Below are 25,904 nucleotides of genomic sequence, written 5' to 3'. Positions count from 1 at the left end.
TTGCCACTTGAAAGAACATTTTGAACATTTTCGAAGTACTGTTTTTCTTTACACGTTTGAGTACAGTTAAGAGCCTGTTGCCTTCTTTACTTTTACATCTTAGTGGTATATAAATACTCTGTCTTTGGTAAACATTTCTAGCTTTATTTCTATTCGTGTCTCCATTTATATATCTTTATACTCGCACTTTGTCATATTTAGAAGCGAATCTAATCCAACAGACTTCTCATGTGCGAGTCTTGGGCTGTGGAACTGGGCGTACAAAATTAAGCACAAAGCTGGATTTGTCTGGCTATCATTTAACTATTTAATAACACCAAATTCCATAGATATAGGGTGCAACAATGGAGGCCAACACACAAATAAGACAATGTTCATGGACTGAATCATTCTATTCCATCCATTTTATGTTTAACAATGCAATTCATAATTTGTGTAAGTCCAAAATGGAAATCTCTAACCAGAATAGTAGAAAAATAGAATTCATACGGTTAAACAATAGAATTCATCTGTCCTGGTTTAGTTTTTGCAGTTTTATTAAAAATGCACTGTAGAACAGAATACAATAAACCATGGATTTGCAACTGATGGAGAAACACGGTGTGTATTCCTCAATAGCTTTAGTCATAGCTATTACTTGAGTACACCACCAAAAAGGATTCAATAAATATTCTTATATTTAATAGATGCCAGAGGAATTCCAACATGCAGCTGCGGCAGAGGTGAAATACATTATTCCTATGAAGAAAAAAAAAAAGAGGGCAGAAATTTAGCTCAAAGCATGACTGGAGGCCAGTTCCTCCAACTGTGTAAAAATAACTTTACAATGAATCAACCGCCACCGGTCAGGTGCATTAATGAGCAGCTGCACATACATGAATTACAAGACTAGAGGTTCAGTTCAGCCATGGGTGTCTCCTGTCAGTCCGCTACTGGTTCAACACTCATGGACCAGCTGTGCAGTGGAAACATCCGATTGGTGTTTAGCCATGTTTGCTGTGCCTGCGCTAAAAAAGATATTGCAGTTATAGGACAGCCAGAGTACAACTGAGCATTCCACTGCAGAGACAACCTGCTGGTGCATCGTCATCATTCCTGGTTCTGCAGCACCACAATACTTCATTTAGAGTGGTATATTGACAGATTTTGCCCTAAGCAATTATTTCGTAATATAAGAGAAATGCATGCCATGAGATCTGTAAAAAAAAAAAAAAAAAATTAATTTAAAAAGATAAAAAATAAAAACTTCAGTTGTTCTTAAAGTTTGATACTTTTTCAAAGCAGTTCCAGATGGCTGCATATTTTTGCTGTTTTACCTTCAATAATTGATAAAAAGGGTAAATAAAATAATTATCTGAGTATTTCAGGAAAACAAGCGTCATCTCATGGTAACAGGGTTATTGTCCAATTATCTCAAAATTATAGATTATGATAATGAGATGTTATCTCATTTCGATGAGCTTCTTCGTTCAAAAAACAAAAAAGTATTACAAGCACAGTTTTCCCCAGCTTCAGTACTAAATGATGGCAGCATAAAAGATTTCTGATAGCAGTATGCTAAAATATAAGATTTGTACATGTTTTATTTGTGTTAGAAAACCCAGAACAGGTCCCCCCAGTTCCTCCATGCTGAATCCCAGCCGAAACTCCCCCTGTAGATGGTGTCTTCCGCCCCAAGCACCTGGGACAACTTGGTCAAAACAAAGATCGTCTATGTAAAAAAAAAACCCGCATCTTTCCAGGCAGCAACATGGCCGCCGAAGTGTTCTGTCGAACCTGACGTCACACTCGATGCCGGCTCATGGAAAAGGGGCCCGAGTGAGACGTCTTAACATTTCAACTGCCGCTGTTAATACCTACCAATAAAGATGTTGAGCGATGATGAGGAGCAAAGCAGCACCACTGATATTAAAGAAGTAAAGGAACGGTAACGTGAATGATTGCGAGTATAGAATAACTAGCAGGTTTTGTTCCGAGCAAGCTGTTAGCGTGCCGTTGTTTTGAATTTGACGGTTGCTAGCTGCCCTTAGTGGCTAGCTAGTTATGTTGGCTAATCGCTCAGTGTAAAGAGATAAACGGAATTCAAGGAGGTGGGTTTTGCGCCGTATTTATAAATAAATAAGTGTTGACTTCTAAATGTACAAATTCACGTGAATTGGCTCCGGTGAGGTGTGCGATTACAGCTTAATAACAGCTCCTGTTACATAGCTTCACACTCAGACATGACACCTGTCTATCTGTCCAAGATGAAGGGTGCAATGGCAGGGTGGTGCTCGTCTTTATCGCACTGTGCCGTCGATCACCAGAGGATGATGATAATGTAATACCGTGGAATTATATTTCGAGACATGAGCAGATCCAGGCATTCATCCATGGTTCTGATCTGGCTTCTGTCCTCCAGGATTTAGTGAGTCTAAGTAGCGCTAAGCTGCGGATACTGTTTCCTGTATCAGTTTACTGACTCGAGTCCGGACACTTTTTCCACTCCAGGTTTAATATCAGCAGAAGAGTCACAGTGACGGTACAATCACGGTTTATTTTTTTTTATTCCTCCCCAAAAGAGGCACCATATAAGACATTTAGAAGGTTGATATTGTGCCGTCAATTTGTTGCGGTTAAGAGTTCAGACATTTATACTTTAGGGGAAAGGTTAACAAATATGATGAAGTCCAAAATTTCAATTATTCTCATTGCTGTTGAGGAGGTTTAATGGTAATGGTGTAACTTTTAGGATGAGCTCTTTCAAACAGGACGTCTCTGCAGCACCACAATATTTATTTTAAAATGATATTTTGAAATCGCAGAAGGCCAGGTTGAGGTTAATTTTCAATTACTTGTGCCAACCTGGTGTGTATATTTCTTTAGTTTTAGTTTACTGGAAATGTGAACTGGACTGAAATCTACAGAAGAGAATTTGGGCAACACGTAAATTGTAATTTGTTTTTATTTGAACGTCAAAAATTGAACAAGTCTATTTGAATTATGACGATAAACCGAATGAATCTGAGTTTAAGATCCGGTTAACTCCTTCTTAGAATGAAGTCAGAATTTTCAAAAGCTTTCATGACAACACGGCAACATCCATTAAATAGAAATAATATGGGATATAAGTATTTTATTAGTTAGTCAGCCATGTCAGAGTTCAATGTGATGTAGTTCTGCCAGTTCTTAACTGAGTCAAAAGAGAACAGCTGGATGTTTCATGTCTGAGTCAACTCTCCAAGGTAATCTGGCACCATGAAGATCCTCAAAAGCAAAAAAACTCTTTCCCAAACCTAAAACAAATAAATAATTCAAAGAAAGAAAATGACAAGTGGAGAACAGAACTTTTTTTCACTTTTCATTTTAGAAAAGAGCCTCACCATTACACACAGGGTTGTACCATCACCAAACATGAGGACAATGTCCCCCTTTACCACTTTAAACTCTGTTCATTTCCCTCCTCAAGTGAATGAAGCCTTCAAGTCTTGCTAGGAGAACCCATGGAACCAGACATCATGCCTTTGCATTCGTCATCCCCGCCTCCATTAGATGATGATAATGTGGAGGCGGGGTCAGAGGAGGAGGAGTTTGGGGGCTTCTCTGATGGGATGCCCCGCACTGCCCTCCACTCTTCCACTGAGCCTCCAGCCAGCCTCATGAAGCCAGCATCCACCCTCACGCCCGACTTTAGTCCATCTAAACACACAACCTCCATTAAATCCAGCAGGAGCCAGATAGAAGTAGAGGGGCAACATTGTAACAGTGAAGCTAACGTGCACTTGGTGAATGGTTACGCTGAGGGACACCACAACTCTCACGCTGCTTCCACAGCCAGCACTTACTCTCGGGAGGAAGACGCCGGCTTTGCTGATTTCACTGTGTTTACAGAGCAGGCAGCTCACCCCTGGTGCTGCGGCTTCTCGCCTATGGGTGACACTGAGCAGTGGGAGGGTGGCGTGACAGAGAGAAACACTTCCAAGAAGTGGAGTGGACCAGTCTGTGATCCAGAACATGAGGTTATATTAGACTCTGAGCCCACATCTCATTGTGCGTGCAAGCTTCAAGAAAATGGTTCCACTAAGGTCAAGCATTGCACGAAAAGAGACGCAGCTCTCGTGCAATCATCTCAGGAGCACTGTCGGTCTCAGGAAGCTGCTTTAGGTTGCCATCTTGGGGAGGGGAAAAGAAGTTTAAACTGTTTACAAGTGACAGAGATGCAGAATTCTAGAGAGAAATGTGGATTAGATCCAGATGAGAGCATTTCTGAGTGTGCTACCGAAGACCAGGCGTCCCTCTGTGATGATATTTCCTTTGATGGGCCCTCTGAGGACATCGAACCAAATGTTTCATCCCTTGTTTCTCAAGAGGATCAGACTGATGGGGACCAGACTGACGTGGAGGAAGAGGAAATGGGAGACTACAGATACACTGACTCTTGGGTCAACAGCAGGACGGCTGCTCTGTCACACTGCTGCGGACAACCTGCAACTCAGGAAACTTCTGCTACCTCGAACCGGTCATCTGTAACATACACGGAAGATGAATTTGCAGAGGAGCATCACAGGAACCGTGATCATGCCCATACAGGGGTGCAGATACTCAGTAGTCTCCCTCCAAGTGACAGCTTTGCCGATTTCTGCTCAGCACCCACGCAGGAGGATGGAGATGGGTCATGGGCAGAGTTCCAGGACCAGAGGGCTCAGGAGGAGGGGAAAACCTGGACACAGCTGAGAGAACAAGTCAGCAGACTGCAGATAGATGGAGAGGAGGAGCAAGGCAGGACGAGAGAACACAGGGGTTCCAAGAGCAGTGAGGTCAGAGACGTTTCTGTGTGAAATCAACTGGGTTGTAGACATTATTGTCAGTCTTTGATTATTGTTCTTGATCTTTTATCGTCTGGACAGGAGTCTCTGTCCTGTCGTGTTCAGCAGCTCCTCCAGGCTAGTTTCCCTCAGGCAGAGGTTGCAGCTGTGGAGGGTGAGGAGCCCAGCCTGGGGGCTCTGCTTCACCCTCAACACCTCCCTGACAGTGAGGAGGAGCAGGAGACACCAGCACGCTGTGCCAGAGCTCAGTGGTGAGGAGGAGTAAACAACAATGTTCAACATTCTGGAGTTAAGATGTTAGCGTCTGCCTTCATTTAAAACTCAACTCCTATCTCTGCACGATTTTTAGGTTCCAAAAAAAATTGAAAACATGTTTTGAAAAGTGTGAAACAAAAAGTTTTTAGAAAGTCTTCTGTTACACTTGTGAAAAAAACAGTGAAACTTAAATATCCTAAAAAACAATTATGTGTAAAAAAAAAAAATGTATGAAATAGAGCCAGTCGTCACTGTTTCCATGCCATCGACACTGATGTTGTCTTTGAATACACACTAGTAAAGTTGTATGCTTCTCAGGGTTCAGCAGAGCGTCTGCTGGCCACATCAAGATGTCCACAGTGCAGTTGGCCTCCAGTTCCAGTGGGGCGGCTCCCACTCTAACAGGACTCTGCTCAGGTGCCTCGGGGTGGACACAAGCAACAGAGTGAGTTTGGATTGATCCAGTGAATACATCACCAGTCATTGGAGACAAGGAGGTAAAAATATGAACGGTTACATTTGTTTTAATGGCCTGTTTTTTCTTAAAGGTGTTCATTGGCATGAAGAGGCAGCCGGTGTCCGTGCCTGCGTTTGCATCCAGCCTGGTGAGTCAAATCAGGAAAATGTGCGCTAAATTTTTTTAGTTTTTAGTGCAATGAAGCATTACAGTGCTGTGAATTTAGCAGATTTGGTGGTGTGTGATAGAAGACACGTTTAGAGTTGCACTTTTGCTCTGCATGTGTTTTTTTATTCTGTGTCTCTTCCACTGACATTTTTAAAAGCTTTGCTTATCTGTATCCACCCCACTTTCATCATTCATCAGGGAATGCTAGAGCCCACCAAAGACTTTGTGCCAACTGTCTGTTCTCCAGGACACACAGCGGTCACAGCACAAGCACCTCTGGGGCCCAGAGACACACACGGCCCCTCAACACACTCAGAGCAGGTATCTGGCCTCGACTGCATTCATTACAGCTGTACAGCTTTATACTACCAGACTTGTTTTCTGTGGCTTGCAAGTATATTTATAATCATGCTTATTATTGATCCTCCCCGGAGCCAAGACGAGACAATAGAACCCCTTCTCTCCTCAGAAAGTCGGCCACGTTTAGAAGCAGCAGTCGCTCTTCTAGTCGTCAGCAAACATTTTCATTTCTTGGCCAAAGTAGTTTGGTAGTGGTTTACTTTAACCAAAGTAGTTCTGGCTATGTGTCCGATTCTAAAATTTCAATCTTGTCTTGAAAACATCTTTTTCATTTAACTTATTGCAAATGTTAAGTAGCATCCCAGCTCTATGCATGAAGGTAAAGGATGTTTTGGAGAGAAGTATGTTGAATTACTTTTAATGGAGTTAAGCTAACACCTCCCATTCACTGCCATTCATCATGCTAAGCTAATTAGCGCTCAGCCGGTCTCTGTGGGTCTCAGCTTTCTGATGCGGTAAAGGTGAAAGAAAGGTATCCAGCTTCTGGTCCGGGGAGGGTGGCAACTAAGTGCATTTAATAATTTTAATAAAAGTTGACATGTTCTTTTAAGTGACGGCATCACTAAGTTCACTCTTCTGTCTACTTTATAGGAGCCACTCCCCTCCAGGCAGCTGGATCAAAGCAGCTGTGGCCTTAGCAGCTCTCAGGATGGTACGTCCCCTCGCTGACCCCCCTCTCTTCTGGGGTCAGAAGTAGACCACAGTACCAGCCCTCCCATACATGACTTCCTCTTCCCCTAGCAAGTTGGCTCTTGGCTCCTGTGGACTTGCTCTTTCTTCAGGACTTTTCATCTTTTTATTTATGCTGTGTTTCCCCTTCATACTCTCATCAGAAGAGCGACACCACAACAACAACAAAATCACTGCTGCAATCGGTGCAAACTTGCTCAATATGGTGAGAGGAATAAGACAAATATGTAACTGGAGCAAAACACAAAACAAATACAAATGATCCCCGATTATTGCGAAACGTTACAGGGGAAATGCTGTACTGAGGTCTCGCTCACCTGTCCTTGCTGTTCCTTTTGCAATCAGAATTTATCTCAGTATTTATCACAGTTGTGATAAGGAAAGTTAAACCTTCCTGTAAAGTTGTATTTTTATTGCGCTTCCTTTGAATTTCTACAAAACGTGATATCTGAAGGTCATAAATCATCATCAATATCGCAACTGCAACGCTGAGCGTGGGGGGTCGTTCTAGGGGAGTGTTCGTCCAAACCAAACCACCACCGGGTGCATGAACATATCACAGATTTATGAAAGGAAACCCCAACCCTCCAGTTAACGGCTCTGATTTGCTGGAGTTTGACACCTGGAACATTTTCATGTGTTCATATTTGTTTGTGAAGGATTTCATAGGATGCTTGACTCATTTGGAGATATGGTAGAGACGTTTTCCAAAGAAACAATGTGAAGTTAAATCTTAGCCTTGTCCCCGTGAAATTTGATTCAGTTCGTTAAAACAAGAATCAGGTTTAGCACAGCAGCATGTGTGCAGTATTTGTACAGAAACGATTTATTTCGAATCAGTTGTTAAAACGGTGAATACGATTATAAGCAAAACTATTCACGTGAAGCATGTTCTTTAGTAAATTCAATCCACACCTGGAAATGTTGTGTGTGATAAAGTTCAGAGAAGACGAGGACGTCTAAGAAAAGCGGCAGAAAAGTGGAAAACGTAATGAAGGAGCCCATTTGGCATGAGGTTGCTGAGTTAATTGAATTTGTTTGTGGCCGATAACCTGCTGCTAGTTCTGAAATGATAAAATCTTAATGATGATTTAACGGCTCCATTAAAACAGCCCTGATTGACTTTGCAGCTGAATCAGTTCTCCTGCTGAAGGTTTTTGAAATGGCTGACGTGACGGCGTAGCTGATGAAAATAATTGGCTTGCGGTTAAAAAAAAAAAAAAAAATTGCTCCTCTGCAACACGCCACGGTGTAATTGTTCAGCGCTCATGACTGAAATTTTGATTACTCAGCGTGACCGCGAGCTGGACGGTGGTTTATGATGGTGGTTTATGGCATGCAGACACTTGTCCGCTGTCAGTGGAGATGAGAAACCTGTTTTCGCTCACTTGTGAAAAGACGCCACACTCCTCGGGTGCAGCGGCACCCTCCCATCCCGTCTGCATCCACAAGCAAAGCAAGAGAAATTCTCAATGAACACGATAACATGAAGGGACTATGAAGCAACAAGTAAACCTCAAAACGCAACACAATGTGTCGTGCGCACAGCAGAGGACGGCGCAGGTCCCTGGCTCAAAAAGTGGGCGTGTAATTTCTGGGGGTCGAAAACGGTTGTATGAAAAATATAAAAAAGAAAGGAATTTTTTTTTTTCCCTCCAGTAACCTTCAGCATGGAATTGTGTGTGAGAGTCAGAAGTGTGCCTGCACTTAAAAACCATGACAACTAGTATTTAAAAACTATGAAACTAGTTCTTAAATTACAGCTTGTACCACTTCAAAGCTACAGCTTTCTATATACAGTAATTGGGGCACTTAGCGCACTCATATGAGGATCTGTTTCTTTCACTTATTGTTCTTTTTGAGCCTTTATGACGCATGTTGGCTGTGACGCTGCAGCAGCTGTTAAAGAACATCCAAACACTGAAGATAAAATGGAATCAGTTATTAAAAAAACGTGCAGTGAGTGCTTCGGAGGGGGTTCACCAACACCAAGCTGATCATTTTGGGGGGGGGGGGGGGGGGGGTCGCGTCTTGAAAAGGTTGAGGACTGCTGGTGCAACGACATATTACTGTATTTGTCCCTGGGTTAGAAACGGAAGACTTCAAAGTCAAGGGGGTACTGTAGTAAAGATATGCACTTCGCTTACTGTATGTTCAACTATGTTTGTCGCCTGTTATTTTGGATTATTGTCATGATCAAAAGTAATAATCCAGCTATACAGTATTTCATTAAAAAGAAACCCAAGATGAACTGAACTCTCAAATGTGCAATCCACCTCCTCGGTATTTCATGCGTAAGTGTTCCTACATTTCTCTCATCAGTTACACTTTTTCATAAGTTGTGCCTTCATGCCGGCTGCGGCTTTCTAAAAAGTGTGCGATTTTTGTTGAATCATGACGTTCTCACTGGACCTACAATTTATCCACAAAAACATGCTCAGATCCAAATTAAATGCACTGAATTAAGGTGTGAACTCCTTGTAAATACTGAAATAAATCAGCTTTCACCTCTATTCCTCCAGCTTCTCTCTCTCTGTTCCTTCCGTGTTTGAATACTTTGGGTTTTTTTTTTTGTATGAATTGTGTATGAATGATAGCGGTGTCATCCAAAAGTTTGATAAGACACAAAACGAGATATTTAAGAGGGACCTGACAGTAAAATCTCAAGCGTCTCATCAAATAGATGAGATGGTTCATGTTGGTTTAACTTCCCTCTGTTTTTATATTTTTATTGTATTCGTACATTTATTTTAATGGCAAAATCCCCATTAAGGCGCTACTGAACAGGGTCTTAAACTCTTGTTTTAACCTCTGCTGGTTTAGCTTCAGGGTGCCATGATAGAGTCCTCTTGTGCCCCCTTTTCCCAAAGACTGGGTCTTGACCCACATGCAGATTTAATTTGAGTAACCAAATATATTTGCAGTATATTTTCTTTAATTTGCTGCAGACATTCAATGTGACCCTGGAGCTTCCTCTGAACTTCAAATTAAATTTGAATTTGCGTAGCCTGGCTGTGTCTCAGTAAAATGAGCGACCTCCCTCCTCACCCACCTTCTTCCTTTGCAAGCGCAGGCTGCTCTGCTCTGGACTTGAATTATTTTGGTCCTGAGGAGGAGGAGAGCAGTTCCAGCAGCTGTAGCAGCACTCCCCCACCAGGTCAGCACCAGACACTGCACAGATGTACATCTGGAGCACTTTACATGTGATTGACTCTGTAAGAAACAATCTGGCAGCAGCCATGATCACAACTTTAGGGTAAACGAGTGTTCTGTTGCTACATTTATTAGTGCTGTGATATGGAAGGTGTCCACTGAGTGCTGTGTCCCTTTTTAATATTCTGTACAAACACACACACACACACACAAAGGAGTTGACCGTGAGCTGTATGAGCTGACCATCATCAAAATTGAAACCAGCCTTAGCAGCAGCCATCTAGAGGACACTTTGAAACAGCTGATGTCCACTGCAGAGAAGACCAGCACGTCACTCAGGTCAGATCTGGTTTTTGGCTGTGTACAAGTTTCTCCCCCGGTATTGATAATTCAGCATCTTTGTATGTGTGGTGGTCGCCAGGACACCTCTGCAGGATGAAGAGCTGAGCGAGGAAGCCGGCCAGCTGATGTCTGGACTGCCCAACTTGTCTTTCATGCACGCCAAGGTCCTCATGTTCCCAAGCGTTCTCCTACCCAAAGAGTGAAGTCACCCAACATGAGTGTGACGTTCACATACGCCGAATACATAATTAATGACAGCCAGCACAGGATTCTGCTTCATAGGTCTCAAGGGGTAATAGGTCTCATTGAAAGTCAAAATGCTCCACCTGCTGGTTATACTCTGTTTTTAGAGTGACAGAATAAGCTCATGTCTCAGCACTGTAAACGGTGAAAAGTATAGAAGGAGGTCTTTTTTTTTTTAACTTAAACACGTCCTGTTGTGAATTTTTTTTTTTTAATTTTTCACTTTAATTTGCTCCAGAAACTGTTGGCAAACTCCGGTGTTATGAAGCGTGTCACCTTGATTTTTGATGGTGAGACAATGATAGACAAATATTGTAGTGTACTTCGATCTCTTGATGGTTTGATATGGAAAATATAGAAATTAAATATTTTCTTTGCATTCATTTTTTTGCACCATTGTAAAAGTGACAATCGGTGGATATTTGAGTATTGTTTTAAAAATATTTCTACAAGAACTGAATTGTTTCCACTATGAGTGTGAGTCGCGCTTGAAAAGGCAGTACATATTAAAGCTATTGTGTGTTAATTGTAGTTGTTTTTAGCTGTGAGCTTTTATCCTTACAACTCGATTTTTCCATTAACATCCTGTGTTTTTAATATTTGAGTTGACACACTTGTTTGTACTTGGATTACTTACATTGCAATTGGTGTATTATTATTATTTTGATCCCATTAAATGTAACATTGAGAAACTGCTGTGTCCTTGTTTACATAGCCCCCCCCCCCCCCCCCCCCCCTTCTGGAGGGAGGGAGGGGCCGTCGTCGGCTCTTGCCTGACACGCACCGGATGAGCACCCTTCCCTTCCTCCTCTTGTCCGGGTTGGCGTGTCTTCCTTCCGGCTTGCCGAACAAAGTTGAGGGAGGTTCAGAGGCAACTGGGCTTTTACATAATGGACAGCCAGGGCAGGAAAGTGGTGGTCTGTGACAATGGCACCGGGGTGAGTTTATAATATTTTAGATTAATATGTGTCCTATTTATTTGGTGCAGTTATGTCGACCGACTTGCCGAAACAGGAAGTGGGTCTGTCTAGCTAGCGTTAACTGGGTGGGAAGCCAGCTAGCATGCTAGCCAGCTAATTTTCATTCATCCAGACCCGACATGGAAACAGCACGTATAAGCGTTGTAGATTTTTTAGAAAAAATAGAATAACCCCCCCTGATTATAGCTCTCTTATCTGCATTTGAGCATGAATGCAGGCTAGTAGCCTCAAATCCGTCACCGACGGCTAACTCACTAAGCTAGCTAGCTACCCTGGTCATTTGAGCTGTCTGTCTGGGTTGTTCTGTCTGGCAGCTGCGTTAGTCATGTGTTGAGAAAACGACGCATACTTTACAATGCGTTTTTTTATGTGTTACCATTTAAAGTTAGTTATTTATAGCTGCTGGACGAGTTCTATGCCGACACTCAGCTAGCTTAACCACGGCTCGCTAGGCCGTGGCAGGTTAATTAAGGAGACAAGTATATATCCTGTCCATCAGCGAGCACAAACTTACCCGATTGAATCATTCATTTTAACATGTTAGAGCGGGGTTTCGATAAATGCATCGCTCTAAGGGAGCTTTGCTAAATGAATGGGGGCTTTGACGGGTCGGCAAGCACATCCAGGAAGTTTGAGGTTTGCATAGAAAACGGTAGCTCCGTCACTGTGGGGTGAGATATGAGCACCAGCCCCAGGGATGGGTCAGTCTGCTGTAGGGTGTAAAATACAGTATTTTATCCAACAGACAGAGAGTAAACACCCAATAATAATCCGTCAAATGCCTGGTAAAATCCGATTAATGAAGCTAATTATCAGCCAGTTGCATTTTATTTCCTTTACATTTTTTTTCTCGAATTCATGGCACATGAGACACTTTGCTGAACTGTGTTTTCTTAGGCTTGCACACAGGTGTCAGAGAGCTGAGACTTCCTGTCTTCTTTCTTGTCAGCAGTGAAAGAAGGATGTCGGCTCAGCATGTTACTGATTAATATGGGTTTTTTTTAGCTGAATGTGTGAAGCGGGGAGTGCAAAAAAAAAAAACCCATTGAACTGAGACGCCAGGCACAGGCCAAACGATTCATCTCACATTTCCGCTTTGACAGTTGATGCAAAGTGAGCCAGAGAGCTGTGAGCATGCACCAGAAAAAGTTACAATCTCATCCTAACTGGTTCTTTAAGATGGTCAAATAAGAAGCAGTAGAGAAAAGTGCACTCTTGGAAGAAAGTGACAATTTTTGAGTGTTTTTAAAGTTTTGCATGTTTGTGACTATGACACAAATGGTGAATGAGTCCAGCAGCACAAAAGCAAAACGTATTTGCCGTGTATGGGGCTGCCGTTGGTAGATCGCGAGGGCAGATGTGTTAATTAGGCTTGGGACAAATAATCCAGATATGAGTTTTGGTTTTAGTCATCATGATACATAATTAAGATGCTATCTTTTCTGCCCTTGGATGCTGCTGTACAGTTAACAGATTTAGAAAAACATTAAAATAAATGTTAGTATTCTCTTCAAACATTCATTTTTTTCCGCTGTGTAGGTGCTGACCACAGTTGTTCAGACTCACTGAAGCAGTGGTTCCATTTTCCTCTCAGGCTAAATGCTAATTAGCCTCTTTTCCACTGTTACTAGCAGAATGACGGTGATGCATGGCAGCTGATCTTATCACTACTCAAATGTCTGTCCTCAACCCTTCCTCTCTGCTGTGTCTCTCTTGTTCTCGTCTTTTAGTTTGTCAAGTGCGGCTACGCAGGCTCAAACTTCCCAGAGCACATCTTCCCTGCCCTCGTCGGGAGGCCCATCATTCGCTCCACAGCCAAAGTGGGAAATATTGAGATCAAGGTACAAACACTTCCACTCAGTGCTCCTGGAGTCAAATAAGAAATGACAGAAAGTCATTTGCAAACAAGAAGAAATTTCATCTTAAGTCTGTGAGCTCAAACGAAAGTTAAAAATGGATATTCTGCTAGTTTGTTCTAGATAAAGCAAAATGTAAAAACAAAAATATGCAGCGTCTGTGCTGCATTTCTGTAAAACCACACTAAACTTTGAATAGATACTGCAATATGACTAAACATCACAAATGGACCAGTTCTTGAGATTTTATCATGAAACCTTTCCCAGTCTTGTTCTTTCTAAATCTTTGATTTACAAAATCCTTTTGTTTTTTTTAATTTATATACATATATATATATATATATATATATATATATATATATATATATATATATATATATATATATATATATATATATTTTATATCTACCTTCCTCTTCCTCCATGTTTTGTTCCTCCTCGATGAAGTAGAATGCCCAGAAGATGGTAAGTTCAGGTTGGTGTGTGCCTCCTGTTCTTGCCTGCTGAAGAGTTGTCATATTTTGATCTAACAGGAATTTAGTTATCTTTGTTTTGTTATTGATTTTTATTCTTTTATTTATTCTTTCCTACTCACACGGTCACTCCATTCCTTTTACATCCCAACTGGGTTGGTTGTATTCAGTGTTGAGTTTGAGTGTTCTCCATACGCGTGGCTGAGAGTCCGATAGATCTACAGCACCTTCCACTAATGCATCCCCCTCTCAGGCTCAGAGTGTTGCAAAAATGGCTGCAATGAATCATCGGCCAGCTGTTATCGATGGAGTGCTAAAAGAGATTTTGGACCGGTTCCACTCTCCGTCTCTGATCTGCTGGTGCATCCTGACAGCGATAGCCCCCTCCACGATCCCACTTCTATTTATAAGGCCTGATGTAATCACAACAGTTTTCATCCTAAAAGATCACAAATCCTTTTAACCGGACTGTTATGAGGCAGTTAATGTTTTCATTTGAGGAATGTGGAGCTGTGAGTGTTTCACCTTGTGTCCACACTCGAGGATGCACAGCAGACAGCTGAACGCTGGAGACGGAAGCACATCTGTTTTCCTTTTTAACTTTTAGTTATTGAAACCACATGGAGGCAACTGGCGGTACTTAGTTAATGCCAAAGCACACAGGATGAGCCCGTAAAATGGCCGCCTTCAGTAGGCTTTTGATGTCTCCAAATGGAACATGAGATGCTTGACTGTGTGGCTAACACTGAACGCTAACAGAGTTGACATTGCCAGGCTGCTTTGCATGCAGCTAGCTGGATGATGCTAGAATGAGTGGATTACTGTAGCAGAGGAAACACACGTGTTCATGCATGGAAAGTAATGCCTGGTTGTGCATGCTGGGTACCAGAGCTTTAAAGGGAGTGATGGGAGGCCACTAACCTGACAGCTGGCTCCCCTCAAGTCAAGGTTGTTGATCCTCTCTGATTTTATTAGACCAGCAGGTCAAGGGGGGCAATTTCCCAGCTCCCAGTGACCCGAATGATCCGAACAGAGTTTTGGAAATAAAGAGCCACTTCAAAGTATTTATGAGTTGACCCCCACCCCACAGGATCTGATGGTGGGGGACGAGGCCAGTGAGCTGCGCTCCATGTTGGAGGTCAACTACCCCATGGAGAACGGCATCGTAAGGAACTGGGACGACATGAAGCACCTGTGGGACTACACCTTCGGCCCAGAGAAGCTCAACATAGAATCCCGCAACTGCAAGATCTTGCTGACTGAGCCACCCATGAACCCCACCAAGAACCGTGAGAAAATCATAGAGGTGTGTGTTTCTCTTTGTCTCCACAAGGGGGGGTACACAAAATGAAGCAAGATTAAATAACTGTCCGAGATTTGTGTGAAACCATTCTGATGCACTCTTTTTAATGACTGACCTTTTTATTGATCAATAGATAGGCTTTCTTAACCGTGAAGGGTCACTGTAGACAAGCCAGCACCTCCCCTAACAATCAAAATGCCCCAAACACATACAGCAGCACAGTCGTCCGTTTGAGCTCTCCCTTCATCAGTAACAGCTCGTGCCTGCTGTCTCTTTCTCCTCTCCAGGTGATGTTTGAGACTTACCAGTTTTCAGGAGTCTACATCGCTATTCAGGCTGTTCTGACTCTGTATGCCCAAGGTAAGATGACGCATGATTGAGCTGCACATCGCTGTGCGAGTGACAGTCTCTGTATATTACAGGCTTCTCCAAGCATCTCACACTTAAAAGTAGATTTACCTTGACGGCAGGATTGCAGGCCGCCAGAAGTTTTGGGCATAGGCCCTAAACCTGTTTGAACCGTCAATGCTCCGTGGCGACCATTTCATCGTGGAAATATTCTTGCAGTTTTGGAGCTGTATTTAGTCACCACACCTTTGTCAAATACTTTGTTCATGAATTAGTTATGAGATTTCCTAGATGGCGGATAAGGATACTCATTATCCCAGAAAGTCAACACATGCATGATTTGAAACGGTTGCAATGACGGATGATGTCATAACATTATCTCAGTGATTCACACTCCACCTGTGTCGTTGCTTCAAGTGGGTTCCAGTTTAACTCTGCACTTTAAAACACGCATCACTGTGTGAGGGGTAGGTGTGCAGATGATTGAGTGTGTGTGTGTGTGTGTTTTCTAGGCCTTCTGACCGGTGTGGTGGTAGATTCTGGCGATGGCGTGACACACATCTGCCCAGTGTATGAAGGCTTCAGCCTGCCTCACCTGACGAGACGTCTGGACATCGCAGGCAGGGATATCACCCGCTACCTCATCAAGGTATCCCACCAAAACGCTCATCAACTTCCTGTCACAGTGCAGTTCTGTTAGAAGAAAAAAAAATATATAATATGTAATTCACTCAATTCTATATTTAAAGTTGTTGTGAGCGTAGAATTCTATTTAGGAGGCAACGGGGACGATGTCTGTGAAAGGAATGGATGAATTTCAGTCAGAGGATCACGATTTCCCAGCCTCCTCACTCTCTCTCACCCTGTGTTTGTCTCCATCTCTGGGTGCAGCTGTTGTTGTTGAGGGGCTACGCCTTCAACCACTCTGCAGACTTTGAAACCGTACGCATGATGAAGGAGAAGCTGTGCTACGTGGGCTACAACATCGAGCAGGAGCAAAAGCTTGCGCTGGAGACCACCGTGCTGGTGGAATCATACACGGTAACGGAACTTCCCAAATCATCTATGTGGATGTGTCATTGCCCGCTCATGTTATGATTGACACCTGCAGTGTAACTGTACACAGACGTCAAGGTTTGGTTCAGGTTTAGTTCACGGTTTTTTACAGAGCTGTTCAACTGCTGCTGAGTGAGGGTGTAACTTGGTGTTGGTGGATGTGTGCAGGCGTCTTCATCCGTGTCGGTTGCTGCCCCCCCATGGACATTGTGTGCATTATTGATTACAGCTCAACCGGCATCAAACAGGAATAAACACATTTGATAGGATAAATACAAGCAAACAAGGAGAGTCCTCAGCGACTCGATATCCAGCGACCAGCATTCAATGTCTTGATCAGTAATTCTGCTAAATAACGGAGAGAAACTCCACACTTGGCCACCTTATGTGTTTTCTCAGCAGTCCTTGCCCCCTTAGTCCCACCCACTCTTCTCCTGTTGGTCAGTGAATGAATCAGTTAAATAAATCAGAAGCAGAAACACAAGGCAACCAGTCAGGACAGGAGAAGAGAGCGGCAGACAAAGGAGTTTTTCATATTTTTGCAATAAATTGTCGAAAAAGCTCTTGACATTTGTTAAAACATAGGGTCTAATCAGTTTTACACGTGAAGCGTGCTCAGGTCTTATTTTAGCCAAATATTTCAGGGATTTTTGATGAAAAGATATTTTTGCTCACTCTTTATGAACAAGTTTCTTATTTCTGCCCACGTGGTTGTTCAAATGTGGCACTATTTTTAAAATAATCACAACTAATGGGGAAACTAAATCTGTTTCTTCAGAGTTAAGTAGACTACCACATGGCTGTCGTCAGCTCGGCTTGCTTCTGTGAGACGGCGCAGCGCTGCTGACTGTCCTGTTTTCTCTGGGACTCAAACATGTGGGGATGCAGCGCTCCTCCACCAGTCTTGCTTTTCTTTCCAAGGCCCCTTTTTTTCCCCTGCAGAGGGAACCACAGAATCCAAACGCAGGTCCTGAAGTCTGTGTTTCTGCACGCCTTACCGAGCACATGTTGTGTCTCCGAGCTCACTGTGACCATGTGTGTTTGGGTTAGTGTAGGCGGGCCTGTGTGTAGGTGTGTAAATATGTAAGTATCGTTTTGTGTGCATGAGTGTGGCGAAACAAGGAGGGCAATGTAGCTATGGCCGCAGAGCTCTGAACCATGCGTTACATCATTTCCTGTGCAGCCACTTTGCGGTGGTGGCTGGGCTCCGCTTCCTCCCACTGCCCTCGGCTGAATGAAGCCTTTTTATGGTCGCACACACACTCGGCTCAGTTTGGAGGCGACACGATCTGTGTTTTAACTCGCGGTACACCGTCCCAGAGAACACTCTAAGATCAGCAAACAGGACCTTTTTTTCTTTATGTTTTGAGCAACTATCACAGTGAACACGACCCTTCAACATTTACATTCTTTCATTATGTTGAGTCACTCTACTCCTTTTTTTCCCCCTTTCTTTTCATCTCATCCCACCCACACATCTCCAGCTGCCAGATGGCCGTGTGATCAAGGTGGGAGGAGAGCGGTTTGAGGCCCCCGAGGCTCTATTCCAGCCCCACCTCATCAACGTGGAGGGCGTCGGAGTGGCCGAGCTGCTCTTCAACACTATCCAGGCGGCAGACATAGACACCAGGTGAGGTCAACCAAAGTGCTGAGACACATTTCACTGTCATTAAATATATACTCCGAGAGTTTGAACTTCCAACACTCGTTGATAGTGTTTACATGCACTCAGTATTCCACTATTACTCTAAAAATAACAATATTTCAGTGAAGGAAAATTATTATTCCTAATAATCCTGTTCACATGCTGCCGCACAGACTGCAACTAGCTTAGCTTGTCAGAAAGACAAAGGGCGGAACTAAAGTTAGCTGTCGTGGTTTCCCTCCTGTCAGGTTACAGTATTACACACTATGAGGCATCCAACCAAATATGTATTATACTCTGGAGTTCTAGGTGGAAAATGATGAAAATTGATCTTGAGGTATGTTCTAGATAATGTATGTTTGGAAAAACCAGTGCCACAAATTGCTAGTTGTTGAAATATTCAAGTTATGTTCATGAAAATCCAGTTTCCTAAAAGCATTTTCAGCACTTTCGGGGGCCAAATTGGGAAGATTGAAGCTTTATTGGGACTCAGAATAAGAACAAGACAAATGACAAGATGCTACCAACATGTCTGCTAGTTCTGGAAGGAGAGCGTGGAGGAGTTATGTTAAGATGTTCTCCGTGTGTCTTCCCGTCATCAGGCCTGAGTTCTACAAACACATCGTGCTATCAGGAGGCTCCACCATGTACCCGGGTCTGCCGTCTCGGCTGGAGAGGGAACTCAAGCAGCTGTACCTGGAGCGCGTGCTGAAGGGAGATGTGGACAAGCTCTCGGTGAGGAACTGATGCCTCATCTGTAATTACGCCATTGACTTTAGGGAAGGACTCTGAGCTAAAATAGCTCCGATGCGGTTCACAAGGAGGAAACTAGGTCATTCACTCGTTTTCAGCCCAAATTAGAATTTGGTAAATTTCGCTTGTGCTGCGCCCCATGAAATCTTCAAAAAGAATGCCAGTGAGGTCCCTCTAATGAGCACAAGTCTAGACGTGTGCACCAGGCCTCTCTGTTGCTGTGAATTAGTATTTCCAGCTGATCCCGGTGGGTTTGTTTGAGTTGGCCTGGGTGGGGTCGTCCCACATGTGAGAGAACTGAGAGGAGCAGAAAGGTAGCAGCCGCCGCAGGGAACATGTTTGATTCCGTTTGGTGAGTAAACTGTGACTGACAACTGCCAGTTAAGCTCACAGTCTGGCCTTTGTCCTGGTGAGGAGTCTCACACACCTGCACGAATACATTAAACACCTTAGATGTGCCGCGACTCCTTTTACCATGTGTGTGTTGTCGGAAAGGTTCAGGAAAGTAAATGAAGCGTGCTGCCGGCCGGTGCAGTGCACAGAGACAGCCACCAGATGGGGCCAGAGGTCAATGATGCTGCTGCTTCCTTTTTTTTTTTTTAACTGAAAAGGATAATTTGAAAACGATGTGGGATTCATCTCCCAATGCTAAATATTTGTTTTTGGAAAAACATTGGCTCAGAACATTTGGTTTTACAAAGGTGGGCAGTCAATGTCTTTTCCAAGTAACTCATATTTGTGCTTTCTGTGAAAAGCAGAGGAATTTGTAGAAAGATTCCCGAGGAGGCCGGATGAGTCTTCAACTAACTCCACCTGTTGGCTTGAAAAGTCTCTGTTCGAAAAAAAAAAAAAAAAAAAGGTTGAAATCATTCCAAAAATAGTCATTAAAAACATCTTAAACTCTGCCTTTCCCCTGATTTGAGCTCGTCGTGGGTAGTGGCTGCTTGCGCGGGGGTGGTGTTGTGATGTTCATGCTGATGTGGGGGTGTCTCCAGGGAGCGTCTCCAGGGAGCGCTGCTGTCACCACTCATGTCCAGGCCGACTGTCGCGACGTCGCCCTTCAAGTTCACCGCTCAGTGATTCTTTCTGAGGAATTATTGAAACGATAAATGTGTCAAATCAACTTTTAGACATTTGCTGGATCCTCCAGCTTCAAAATCACTCGCTGCCTCTGAACCGCCACCTGACGGTAATCCCTCCTGGTTTGGATCATCTTACTAGATTATACGGGAAGTTTATTGTGATTGTGAATCCAGAACAGACTTTAAGTAGAACACCTTTTTCAAGTCACGTCGAGGCAAACTGCAAACATGTGATCTAAGTGCACTCCAGGTGTTTTAGTCCTGTCATGAATTCGTCCCTCCATCTCTTTTATTCTGGTGTTCTTTCACGTGTTGGTTCAGCTGCTGCAGGCCAGGAAGTTTCACCGTGACAGCAATTACAGGATTAGATTAGAACGAGCTAACACAGGTTGAGGCCTCTGGGTCTGATGTAGATTGAAATCTCCATATGAAGCCCGAGACTCGACCTTCACACGTCCGTGGTCCAGACAACTCGCAGCTGGGACTTTTCGGACCCCTGCGCTTGAGTAAAATCTCGTGAAACGTATTCTTGTCATCAGGTGTCTGGATCCAGGAAACCTCACCTGAAATATTCAGAAGGATACAACATTTATTGACTGCTGGATGAAAGACAGACTCGAAGGCTGCACTTGTAGTTGTTTTGCTGTCTTTCTACTCTCAAAGAAATCGGTTTGTGCCGCTTCGCCATGTTTACGTGCACCTGGAGCCACCTGGAACGCTCTGAGGTCAGAGTTTCCACCTGGGAAGGTCTCTGGTTGTGTGGAATGCAGCTTTACTAGAAGAGCATGGGGCCACTTTGACCTGCAGCTCCAAACACAAGCAGGATGTTTCTTTGTTACTCCGAGACCTCCCATATTGTCCCTGTCCCCCTTCTCTTATAGAAATTCAAGATCCGGATAGAGGATCCTCCCAGGCGAAAGCACATGGTGTTCCTGGGCGGAGCCGTGCTGGCTGACATCATGAAGGACAAGGACAACTTCTGGCTGACTCGGGAGGAGTACCAGGAGAAAGGAGTCCGTGTGCTGGAGAAACTCGGCGTCACCGTCAGATAAAGCACTGAACGGACAGAACACACACGAAACACAACACGCACGCACATACACACACATGGAAACACACACACACACACACACACCCATTGCAGAGAATATATCTATTTATCCTTCTTCTTCTTCGGCTCTTGATGCTCCTCAAACATCCGAGGGAATCCAGCCGTCACCCTCTTACTCTCCACCTCTTCTTTCTCTTTCTCTTTCTTGCTCTCTCTCTCTTTCTCTCTCCCCCTCTCCCTCTCTCTCGGTTTGGGATTGGCTCACACTTCTTTTCCTTGCAAGCCCTGAGAACCATCTTTGCAGATTTCCACTCTTTCTTTCTTTTTTCTTTAACGAGGAATATAAAAGGGTTCACGTGGCCCTGCTGATCTTTCAGGCGAGGACTGGTGGCGAATGTTCAAACCGTGTTAGCGCTGCACGTTTACCTGCCACTTAATCATGCAAACAAATGTAGTTAGTTCAACTCGGCAGGTAAACGAACGGAACCGTCTGCAGCGAGCGTTCAGGTTCTCCACAGGTTAAACCGCTGGAGAAGGTGATGCACAGTTTCTTTAATCTCACAATCAGGGTCCATCAGAAACAGCCACGGGCCGCTTTCAGCGTCTGTTCCAGGTGAGCGAGAACTGATCACGTTTTTATGTCGCTTTTTATAAATAATGAGGTTTTTCTTTTCTGGGAGAGGGATGACTTTCTTTTTCTTTTTCTTTTTTTTTTAATTGCTTTTTCCTTTTTTGTTGGATGTATGAGTTCAGTTTATATCTTTAAATATAATATTTTTCTTTTCTTTTGTTGCTGTGCACTACTACCATTGTAAATGGAGTGTCATGTGGTGACAGAAGTTCCTCCATTTTTTTTTTTTTTTTTTAAATGAAGAATTGATTTATAAAGGGACGGAACACATGAAGCCCCCCTGAGCTTGATAACAGTTGTGTGACGGTACTTTCGGGGGGGGAGGTGGGACAAGGGGGGGGGGGGGGGTGGGTGGTATTATTTGGTCACCATCACAAAGCCTGGCCTCTCCCTTTTTCTGTGGGTGTAAATCTCGAGCAGATTGAGCGGCTGCGTACAGTTGCAGCCGGATTACAGAGCGCGGCGGCGCCACACCTGTCGCTCCTTACCCCACCCCCGCCCTCAGATCAATCAGAGGTGGTTGCAGGTTTACCCATGATTCGAATCCGGTCAGAGAACGTCGCACAAGCACGGTATTGAAGTCGAAATGCTGTTGAGAGAGATTAAAGTTCTCCAGTCTTTCACTCCCAGCGGTCATGATGAATACTGGAGGCACTTCTATTTTGAGTATGATAAATGTGTATATTTTTCTTTTCCTCTTTCCACGAGCGTCTATCCAGTGCCAAGTGCAGTTAATGTTAACTGGATCATCATGTTTTAATGTCTTGCTTTTTTTTTTTTTGTCTGTTTTTGTTTTTATTTTGTTGTTCATAGCATAACTGCCTAACGCTGATTTAAATAAAGAAAAGTGATTTATAAGGATGTTTGTGTCACACGTTCTTTGTTTCTACGTCAGTCACACTGAAGAACATCTGGAATTACTGCAATCCAAACGTCTGATACTGCAGGATATCGGCAGACTTTTTTTGTTTTCTGTCGACAGCCTCCTTTATTATCCGCATCTTCATCTTTGAAAGGAAATAAAACTGTGAGCCGCATTTTCAATGAAAGTCAGGTGTTTTGTAGCCGAAGCTTTTTAAAAAAAGAAATAAACGAGTACAAATACAACTGTGTGATGAAATTAAATCCGTTAAGTAGAAGCATTTGAACTTGTAAAAATATTTATAACTGTATTACATAGGAAATAAAACTAATGAGAAAAGTGCATTAGTGAAAAACTTTAATTATGGGAAAGTTTTAAAGTTTTTTTTTTTCTTTTCCCCAAGACTGTCCTTCAATACTTTAATTACACAACATGTAAAAGGAACTTCCTTGCTTTTTTCCCCTGTGATGAGTATTGATAGTAGTAGTACTGGTTATCACAATCGTTTTTGCTTTCATCGTGTGTCATTGGAGCGGACCCTCATCTAAGTTTGTCATTATTCTGATGTGCCACGTGTAAAGTGAATGTTTTTATCCTTCCTTGTGTATTTTTTGTCTTTTTCTACCTGTTTAAATGTGTTTTTCTTTTATTTATATATATATATATATATATATATTTATATATATATATATATATATATATATATACATATACACACACAGAGCTGGAAGAAGATAAACCAACGGAGGAGAGGATGGATGTGTGACGGAGACAGAGGATGAGGGGCTGCGAGAGCAGAAGGAGGAAGAGGAAATGGAACAGTGGCAGAGGACTGGCGCCACCAGAGGAAGAGGCTCTCTTTCCGTGCCTGAAATAAAGATCCTAGCCAGACTCTTCCGGCCCTGTTCCATTTTAATCCCTTGACTCCTGCCACTTCCCTCCAACCCTGAACTGTTACCTCTGAAACCCCGTTTGAAGTTTCCTTCATCGCCGGTGGGAAGCAGCACAGGACATTTACTGCAGTATTGTTTTCATGTGTGTATTTGAGATTCCTCTGCATCCAATCGAGCAGAAATAGTACATGTCTTTTACCCCATCCGTGACGTAACACTCATTTTTCTCTATTCAGGTGCCTCTCTCTCACCCAGACGTCAACTCATGAACTTTCCCAACAGAGAAGATTATCATCCCAGTTTGTGAACCTGACGTGTGCTGATTTAATTGTCTTACTTTGGTGTGTGCGAGTTCAAATATTTTCACGTCTTATACAGAATATTAATAGTTGTAAAAGCCCCAGTAGGGACAAGAGTTGCAAATTAGTAATGGATACAAACGTGGTGCAGCACACATCAGGAACACGCTTAATCATTTTGGAGCCTTGTTAATTGCATCATCCCCACTGAATAAAATCAAATTTTAAAAAAATGGCACGTTAACAAAATCATAAAAGTTCTCACACACACACAAAAAAAGTCCCATGATGATGTGGATGAAGGGTGGAAAAAACATTCCAACATGATAAAAACTATTTCATATTTCATCTCCAGTTTTGGACTCTTGATTTCTAAAAATGATAACAAAAAAAATACCCCCCCCCCCTCAGAAAAAATGTTTTTTTTTACCAATACGCTTTCATTTTTACATCTTTTTTTTAAAGGACTGTTAAAGTAGTCTGAGTACATTCTGCAGAGGAACATGCTAACGTGCAACCAGCTGAAAGCTCTTCTCCATCTTCACGATATTCTCCGGTGGTAAAGCTTCACCAGCTGATCATCTGTGATGCAGTTTATTGCAGATGTGCATTAACATTTACATGTTTTTTAAAGGACTTTTGAAATGATTTTTTTTTTTAATCTAATTGAGCACATTAATGTGTGAAGGACTAAATAACGGCCAAAGCTGCAGGTTAAAAGTTTTGTTTTCAGGTATTCTTGCTCTAACAGCTTAACTCTTTTCCACAGGGTGGGAGTAGAGAGATGGCTTATCTCAGGTGCAGGGTATGAACTCCTTTCCAAAGTATGCTGAAACAATTATGTGGCTCCTTTTCAAGCTTCACTTTTGCAACGACTTGACCTCGGCTGGGTTTGGGGGAACGCGACGGGCTGAGAAGACACTGGAGTAACGCTGACTGCATGCAGATGTGGAGACATAACTTGAGAAATGTAGCAAAAGCTACAATCCCTGTCTATCTTTGGACATGAGACCACAGCAGAAGCCACCCATTGGTGTGAACTGTGCTGGGAAGTGAGCCCCGGTCCTCCATGCACCCAGAGAGGGGCCACGCTGACCCCATTACAAGAGCAGATATCTTAAATGTTTGCACATGTGGACTGGGATGCTGTTTGCAGCCGTTGAGCTGCTTAGCAGGCCCCCAAAAGCCCTCGGGGACCTTCTTTTTCTTCTCTTCTCTCTGTACCCCCCCTTCTCTCTCTGCTCCATCATTATCGCCCACATGCTTTTCCAGAGACATCCTGAGCGAGCAGCTCGACGATGGCTATCACATGTTCCTGCTGAGGAGGGAAAGGCATCTTGGAGAGAATGAAACAGGGTCTACAAGGCTGACTTTTCTTGTTCATGTGGGTTTGTGTGCAACAAATATGGAAGTTCTGAGGGAGAAAAAGAAGAGAGAGAAAAAAAACGTTTGGAAACTTCAGGCTTTGACTCTGGATCCCCTCATGAAGTCATGGGTGACATCTCCTCTCCCTCAAGTTTGAGCCTCTTAAAGTGATACTTCACCCAAAGTGTGTTTCAAGTTCTCACTGATAGTTGTCTTGGGTTCATAGTCATTTTCCTTCCTGTGTTACTTTTGATTGTAGAAGGCAGGAAGAGGCAGCCATGTAGATTTAGCTTGAAGCTAACAGCAGCTACAGAGACAGAAATATCTCGTACATCTGCAGTGCTGGTTTATGCGAGGTGTTTTGGTTTGTTTGGGCTCAAATCAAAGTGTTTGTGGACAAATGAAGATGTGGATTAGCCTGGACGAAGCACTTTTGTAAACGGACATTTCGGCTGTAGTTCACCGTCAGTTGCCGTTAGCTTCAAGCTAAATACACATTGCTGGTTCTTACTGCATTCTGGAGTCACAAGGAAGAGATGCGGATTGATACCTCCCAGTCTTGTTAACACTGGATGTCTGAACCTCCTTCAGAGAATCACTGCAAATCAGGAGCAAACATCCACCGGGACTTGAAGATGGTTTTGGCTGTCAAAGGTCAGGCACCCACTGCACAGGCATACAACCACAATGCATCATTTCTGGTCTCGTGTAAATCCTCACACATTTAAATTGTGAGTCACTTTACAGTAGAAAGAACAGCAGAACAGCTGTGGTGTGTTACAGTCGATAAACCTGGTTCTTTCAAACTAATCATTGATCAGCACACTCGGTGGT

The 25,904-nt window shown here is 43.2% G+C and overlaps 2 protein-coding genes across 8 annotated transcripts; both read left to right on the top strand.

Annotated features, from left to right (window-relative positions):
• Positions 1 to 1,588: 1,588 nt before the first annotated feature.
• Positions 1,589 to 11,005, top strand: LOC147247256 (uncharacterized). Of its 7 annotated transcripts, none has more exons than XM_086181031.1 (10): positions 1,589 to 2,521; positions 3,449 to 4,796; positions 4,887 to 5,056; positions 5,379 to 5,505; positions 5,609 to 5,665; positions 5,884 to 6,006; positions 6,637 to 6,697; positions 9,809 to 9,892; positions 10,104 to 10,227; positions 10,310 to 11,005. In XM_086181031.1, exons 2-10 carry the CDS (start codon positions 3,483 to 3,485, stop codon positions 10,431 to 10,433), a joined length of 2,184 nt encoding a protein of 727 aa, XP_086037157.1. In that variant the 5' UTR covers positions 1,589 to 2,521; positions 3,449 to 3,482; the 3' UTR covers positions 10,434 to 11,005. The 7 variants fall into 7 exon arrangements, 6 of the variants coding, with proteins under 6 accessions (XP_086037157.1, XP_086037155.1, XP_086037159.1 ...); XM_086181029.1 differs by having other exon boundaries at positions 1,589 to 3,224; XM_086181033.1 differs by having other exon boundaries at positions 1,590 to 1,916.
• A 343-nt stretch (positions 11,006 to 11,348) lies between these two features.
• On the top strand, positions 11,349 to 21,982 carry LOC147247255 (actin-related protein 2-B-like). The gene is made up of 9 exons (XM_086179773.1): positions 11,349 to 11,411; positions 13,184 to 13,294; positions 14,873 to 15,088; positions 15,373 to 15,445; positions 15,946 to 16,082; positions 16,325 to 16,474; positions 17,974 to 18,119; positions 18,737 to 18,869; positions 20,851 to 21,982. Exons 1-9 carry the CDS (start codon positions 11,364 to 11,366, stop codon positions 21,019 to 21,021), a joined length of 1,185 nt encoding a protein of 394 aa, XP_086035899.1. The 5' UTR covers positions 11,349 to 11,363; the 3' UTR covers positions 21,022 to 21,982.
• Positions 21,983 to 25,904: the final 3,922 nt, after the last annotated feature.

The sequence above is a fragment of the Aulostomus chinensis genome, chromosome 16, assembly GCF_037954235.1.
Source record: "Aulostomus chinensis isolate RoL2024-O1b breed Wild chromosome 16, RoL_Achi_v1.0, whole genome shotgun sequence".
NCBI classification, from domain to species: Eukaryota; Metazoa; Chordata; class Actinopteri; order Syngnathiformes; family Aulostomidae; genus Aulostomus; species Aulostomus chinensis.
This window is presented reverse-complemented; position numbering and strand designations above follow the sequence as displayed.

What these genes read in the sequence shown, in the direction of transcription:
- LOC147247256 (XM_086181031.1), top strand. Translation starts at nt 3,483, where the DNA reads ATGGAACCAGACATCATGCCTTTGCATTCGTCATCCCCGCCTCCATTA. An exon ending in GGGTGGACACAAGCAACAGA is followed by an intron (nt 5,506 to 5,608) that starts GTGAGTTTGGAT and finishes TTTTTCTTAAAG; the next exon opens with GTGTTCATTGGCATGAAGAG. An exon ending in TAGCAGCACTCCCCCACCAG is followed by an intron (nt 9,893 to 10,103) that starts GTCAGCACCAGA and finishes ACACACACAAAG; the next exon opens with GAGTTGACCGTGAGCTGTAT.
- LOC147247255 (XM_086179773.1), top strand. Translation starts at nt 11,364, where the DNA reads ATGGACAGCCAGGGCAGGAAAGTGGTGGTCTGTGACAATGGCACCGGG. An exon ending in TGGGAAATATTGAGATCAAG is followed by an intron (nt 13,295 to 14,872) that starts GTACAAACACTT and finishes CCCACCCCACAG; the next exon opens with GATCTGATGGTGGGGGACGA. An exon ending in TCTGACTCTGTATGCCCAAG is followed by an intron (nt 15,446 to 15,945) that starts GTAAGATGACGC and finishes TGTGTTTTCTAG; the next exon opens with GCCTTCTGACCGGTGTGGTG.